At 40.7% G+C, this 6,514-nt stretch overlaps 1 protein-coding gene across 1 annotated transcript; it reads right to left on the bottom strand.

Moving 5' to 3' along the window:
* Positions 1 to 243: 243 nt before the first annotated feature.
* Positions 244 to 3,409, bottom strand: LOC311239885 (small ribosomal subunit protein uS17-like; the record flags this gene model as incomplete). Its single annotated transcript, XM_084328329.1, has 4 exons — positions 244 to 377; positions 2,223 to 2,298; positions 2,541 to 2,681; positions 3,392 to 3,409. The coding sequence occupies 4 exons, from the start codon at positions 3,407 to 3,409 to the stop codon at positions 244 to 246; spliced, it is 369 nt and encodes a 122-aa protein (XP_084184455.1).
* Between the last annotated feature and the right edge of the window lie 3,105 nt (positions 3,410 to 6,514).

The raw sequence follows: 6,514 nt of genomic DNA, 5'->3' as shown, positions 1-6,514 counted from the left end.
CGTCAGTTAAAACGTGGACTTAGTGTGAACAAGTATTGACAAACTTTACACTAGGTTATTTTGAGAGTTGTGTGTAGTGGTTATAGTAAGAGGCAAAGCTGCATCAGTATTGCCATAAGGCAGTGTCGTCAGAGCCCTAAGGCTTGGAAGACCATCGTGAGAAAAACATCATTTGCAGCTGAATGAATTAAAAAAAAAAACATCACGTGTGTCAAACTAAACGAGACGTCAGTACGGGTTGTTTTACCTGAAGGCGGGTGACAGATGGACCGACATGTTCTTGTGCCTCTTCTCAAAACGGTTGTACTTGCGAATGTAATGCAGGTAGTCACGTCTGATGACGATGGTCCTCTGCATCTTCATCTTGGTCACCACACCTACAGAACACAGAAAGAATGACACCCAGGTCAGAATTGCACACTGCAAGTGGGACCTTTATGCACGATCTTTCTCTACCTAAATTATCACTAGAGAAGGTGCTTGTATTAACAGTAAAAAGGGTTTGTTAGGGGGGGGATAAATCATTGTGCCAATACAGAAAAACACTACTTCAAGAATACTTACAATGTCTATAAATCGCTATGTCAAATTCAGCCTTTGTACACTACACCACTTCTTGTATAGTAGGTTATGAGTTAGTCTGTGTGAACTGTCTTAAAGTATTGACAAACTTTACATTAGGTCCTTTGAGTTGTGTATAGAGCTGCCGCGATTACCGCGGTATCGCTGTTACATCACGGCCACCGCAGAGTAGGCTGAATACCACATCACCGCTGTTTTTTATAATAATAATAATGAAGTACCCTCCTCTCGTTGGGCTTGCGGCTCTGCAGATATACCCTACTCCTCCATCGAGGTTCCAAGCGACCCTATTGGCTACCAGAAAAGTCACGTGAAACATTGCAGACCACTGATTGGTCAGAAGAGAGACGCGTCACACGATGGATCGTCTTGCAGTGCTTTTACTTCCTGAATCTCAGCCATTGATCAGAGCTCAGTCACAACACGGCTAATAACGTTAGCTTTAACTCCCCGCCGGAGTGGACTACCATCGCTCCTCGGGAGTACTAAACGAGACATAATGATTTTACTGTCTGCAACGAATGTTATAATAAAAGCCCTTCGTTCTATACACTTGTCTGATTGAAAACTTTATTAACAGACCGCAGAATGGGACAACTCAGCACGCTCTGAGCAAAGAAAGGAACTGAGATGGTCCGGTAAATACGCTGATGTTATTGAACGTATAACTATATAATGGTAATGCCACAAAACGAATGCCTTTATTATAAAGTAGTAACTTTATAGTAATAATAATAAGAAAGGGTCGGGGGGGGTAACCACCCCTGCCCGCGACACCGAGTGAACGGCGCACGACCAGAGGGTAAACTTCGAATCCGTGTTTCACTTTCAATAACTAATGCGTGCTTGCCGAATCCCAAACAATATCCATGCTGCAAAGTCATCCTCTAAAGATCGACATTTAGACTAGAGGCAGGCTATATGCTATAAAAAGTAGACTAACACTAAAAAAAAATGCATTCAAACTTTTTTTTTTTGTGTGCGGTAATAACCGCGCGGTAGGAAATATTTTGCAAATCCGTGCGGTAAGGAAAACATCAATACCGCGGCAGCTCTAGTTGTGTAGTAGTTATAGTAAGAGGCAAAGCTGCATCAGTATTGCCATAAGGCAGTATCGTCAGAGCCTTAAGGCTTGGAAGACCATCGTGAGAAAAACATCATTTGCAGCAAAACAAGTTTAAAAGCCTCCATCTAAAATAATCAGGAATTATATAAATGTTCATTTAGTTTGTGCACCAATGCACTACTGGTCACTCTCACCACTTGTTCCAACACAATACAATGTCTCGTCTGTGCCGTGTTGACAATGTGTCTGACTGAAACACAAAATCACTATAAACATGTATTGTATTTGGTGAATTAACCGATTGCGGTTAGGCAGTGTTGAGGAAAGCAAAAGGGCTTGGAACAACATACATTTGCAGACCAGAGCCAGTGAAAGGGAGCAATTGTTGTAACTTGCTCAAAATGTATTGTACATATCTCGCAGTCCTGTATATTTTGTGTCTTACATTTTTACTTTTGTATCGTCTATATCTTTTTATATACACTATGGAAATGAGGGAAGCGTAATTTAAATGTTCTGAAAATGTACAATAAAGGTGACTTTGAAAGGTATGAAAAACGACTTGTGAACTGACCAGAGAGGATACGGCCACGGATGGAGACATTTCCGGTGAACGGGCATTTCTTGTCAATGTAAGTGCCATCAATAGCCTGGAGGAACAACAGATGATTAGAAAGGTCCTCTAATGTATATCTTCACAACAGGTGGAACAGATATTTAAAATAGCTGCATCAGATCATGCCAAAAAGGCAGTATCGTCAGAGCCCTAAGGCTTGGAAGACCATCGTGAGAAAAACATCATTTGCAGTTTAAAATAGCACAACTACACGCCTCTAGATCCTGGAAGAGGAATCTTGATATTCTAAATAGTTTCTACACATTTTAAAGTCACCTCTCGTGGGGTTTTGAAGCCAAGCCCGACACTCTTGTGGTAGCGAGGGAGCTTCTCCTTGGCCTCCTTGCCACCTTCTGGGATCAGAACTCGCTTCTTGTTGTGGAAGATGGTGGGCTGCTTTTGATAATCCCTCTCCGTCTGTGGAACAACAAAGGTCAGTAACACGATACAAAAGAAAAAAAATCAATAATAAAGCCTCTTCCGTTTGCTTAATTCCAGTGGGTCGTGTCAAAGTGGGTCTCATAATGACTGTAAGAGGCAAAGCTGCATCAGTATTGCCATAAGGCAGTATCGTCAGAGCCCTAAGGCTTGGAAGACCATCGTGAGAAAAACATCATTTGCAGCAAAACAAGTTTAAAAGCCTCCATCTAAAATAATCAGGAATTATATAAATGTTCATTTAGTTTGTGCATCTCATTAGGTTTAGATATCTGTAGCCCCCGTTACATGAACCAATGCACTACTGGTCACTCTCACCACTTGTTCCAACACAATACAATGTCTCGTCTGTACCGTGTTGACAATGTGTCTGACTGAAACACAAAATCACTATAAACATGTATTGTATTTGGTGAATTAACCGATTGCGGTTAGGCAGTGTTGAGGAAAGCAAAAGGGCAGACCAGAGCCAGTGAAAGGGAGCAATTGTTGTAACTTGCTCAAAATGTATTGTATATATTTTGTACATATCTCGCAGTCCTGTAAATTGTGTCTTACATTTTTACTTTTATATCGTCTATATCTTTTTATATACACTATGGAAATGAGGGAAGAGTCATTTAAATGTTCTGAAAATTTACAATAAAGTTGACTTTGAAAGGTATGAAAAACGACTGACCAGAGGATACGGCCACGGATGGAGACATTTCCGGTGAACGGGCATTTCTTGTCGATGTAAGTGCCATCAATAGCCTGGAGGAACAACAGATGATTAGAAAGGTCCTCTAATGTATATCTTCACAACAGGCGGAACAGATATTTAAAATAGCTGCATCAGATCATGCCAAAAAGGCAGTATCGTCAGAGCCCTAAGGCTTGGAAGACCATCGTGAGAAAAACATCACTTGCAGCTGAATGAATAAAAAAACACATCACGTGTGTCAAACTAAACGAGACGTCAGGACGGGTTGTTTTACCTGAAGGCGGGTGACAGATGGACCGACATGTTCTTGTGCCTCTTCTCAAAACGGTTGTACTTGCGAATGTAATGCAGGTAGTCGCGTCTGATGACGATGGTCCTCTGCATCTTCATCTTGGTCACCACACCTACAGAACACAAAGAATGACACCGAGGTCAGAATTGCACACTGCAAGTGGGACCTTTATGCACGATCTTTCTTTACCTAGATGATTACTAGAGAGGTGCTTGTATTAACAGTAAAAAGGTTTTGTTAGGGGGGGGGATAAATCATTGTGCCAATACAGAAAAACACTACTTCAAGAATACTTACAATGTCTATAAATCACCATGTCAAATTCAGCCTTTGTACACTACACCACTTCTTGTATAGTATGTTATGGGTTAGTCTGCGTGAACTGTCTTAAGTATTGACAAACTTTACATTAGGTCCTTTGAGTTGTGTAGTGGTTATAGTAAGAGGCAAAGCTGCATCAGTATTGCCATAAGGCAGTATCGTCAGAGCCCTGAGGCTTGGAAGACCATCGTGAGAAAATCATCATTTGCAGAAAAACAAGTTTAAAAGCCTCCATCTAAAATAATCAGGAATTATACAAATGTTAATTTAGTTTGTGCATCTCATTAGGTTTAAATACCTGTAGCCCCCGTTACATGAACCAATGCACTACTGGTCACTCTCACCACTTGTTCCAACACAATACAATGTCTCGTCTGTACCGTGTTGACAATGTGTCTGACTGAAACACAAAATCACTATAAACATGTATTGTATTTGGTGAATTAACCGATTGCGGTTAGGCAGTGTTGAGGAAAGCAAAAGGGCTTGGAACAACATAATTTGCAGACCAGAGCCAGTGAAAGGGAGCAATTGTTGTAACTTGCTCAAAATGTATTGTATATATTTTGTACATATCTCGCAGTCCTGTATATTGTGTCTTACATTTGTACTTTTATATAGTCTATATCTTTTTATATACACTATGGAAATGAGGGAAGAGTCATTTAAATGTTCTGAAAATTTACAATAAAGTTGACTTTGAAGGTATGAAAAAAGACTTGTGAACTGACCAGAGAGGATACGGCCACGGATGGAGACATTTCCGGTGAACGGCCATTTCTTGTCAATGTAAGTGCCATCAATAGCCTGGAGGAACAACGGATGATTAGAAAGATCCTCTAATGTATATCTTCACAACAGATGGAACAGATATTTAAAATAGCTGCATCAGATATGCCAAAAAGGCAGTATCGTCAGAGCCCTAAGGCTTGGAAGACCATCGTGAGAAAAACATCATTTGCAGTTTAAAATAGCACATCTACACGCCTCAAGATCCTGGAAGAGGAATCTTGATATTCTAAATAGTATTTCAAGTCACCTCGTGGGGTTTTGAAGCCAAGCCCGACACTCTTGTGGTAGCGAGGGAGCTTCTCCTTGGCCTCCTTGCCACCTTCTGGGATCAGAACTCGCTTCTTGTTCTGAAAGATGGTGGGCTGCTTTTGATAAGCCCTCTCAGTCTGTGGAACAACAAATTAGGTCAGTAACACGATACAAAAGAAATCAATAATAAAGCCCCTTCCGTTTGCTTAATTCCAGTGGGTCGTGTCAAAGTGGGTCTCATAATGACTGCAAGAGGCAAAGCTGCATCAGTATTGCCATAACAGGCAGTGTCGTCAGAGCCCTGAGGCTTGGAAGACCATCGTGAGAAAACATCATTTGCAACAACACAAGTTTATAAAGCCTCCATCCAAAATAATCGGTAATTATGTCAATTTTGATCATCCCTAGTTTGTGCCTCTCATTACACGAATCCAGCCGTAGTTAGTATAACTTTAAATCACCCCTGCCCCCTAGTGTAAGTTCTAGAAAAGTGCTATATAAATATATTAACATTAAATAGGTTACATGTTAACAAGTTGGGGAAAAAACACTTAGCAGTTGAACAGTCTAAACTGGATCAATGTTGTCCCAATAGCCAGCCGCAAAATGTTTAGACAGCTGTGGTAGATGACTTAACTACAACACGGTAGTTTTGTGAAACACGGTTGTATATAGTAACGTTAATCAAGCAGGAATAGTCATATTTACAGTTCAGGCCCGACTAGCTAGCATCTATTGTACATATTGTACATATGTCTATACCGAACACTGTGACCTCATTTTTCTTCTAAATTACATGCTATATTATGTTATTTGATACTATCTTGTCTAGCACAGTCTCTGGAGCGTAACAGTAAGAAGCATTTTGTATGAAAGTATTCTGTACTTCTGTATGACACCTATTAAAGAACTTGAACTACATGGCGACAGCGAGCTAGCTTAGCCTCCCAGCTAGTTCAGACCAATGCATTACACGCACATGTGTGCACATGCGAGCACACATCTCAAATATAAAGGCCTAGACGTGACCGAAACGGCATTAAGTCGCACATGTTATCGATAGAACATTATAAACCGTCCGCAACCGGCAATGTCTCAAATGTGTGCCAATAACGACAAATATAGTCATTTATAATCAACACGCTGTTATATGAACATACTTGTACATCCGCCATCTTTGCCTGCCGAGTCGTAAAGAGACCTGAGCATGCGCACGACGCGACGGACGGAAGAAGGGAACGACCGGAAGTGACGTTTGATGGAAAAGGCAGGGTTCACACAAAAATAATTAATAACACACTTGTTTATTATTATCTTCCGTCGTCCGTAACCTCGTTATTATTTGTGTGTTAAATTATATCGATAGTTGGTTGTGTAAACAATTCTGCCTTTCGCATCGTCCAATGTACAGTTTCTACGCCTAATGTATATACTCTTTTCTTTCTGGACTCTTTT

The sequence above is a fragment of the Notolepis coatsorum genome, assembly GCF_963971535.1.
Source record: "Notolepis coatsorum genome assembly, chromosome: 14".
In the NCBI taxonomy this organism is placed as follows: domain Eukaryota; kingdom Metazoa; phylum Chordata; class Actinopteri; order Aulopiformes; family Paralepididae; genus Notolepis; species Notolepis coatsorum.
Note: the sequence above shows the minus strand (reverse complement) of the source record. Positions and strands in the feature narration are given on the sequence as shown.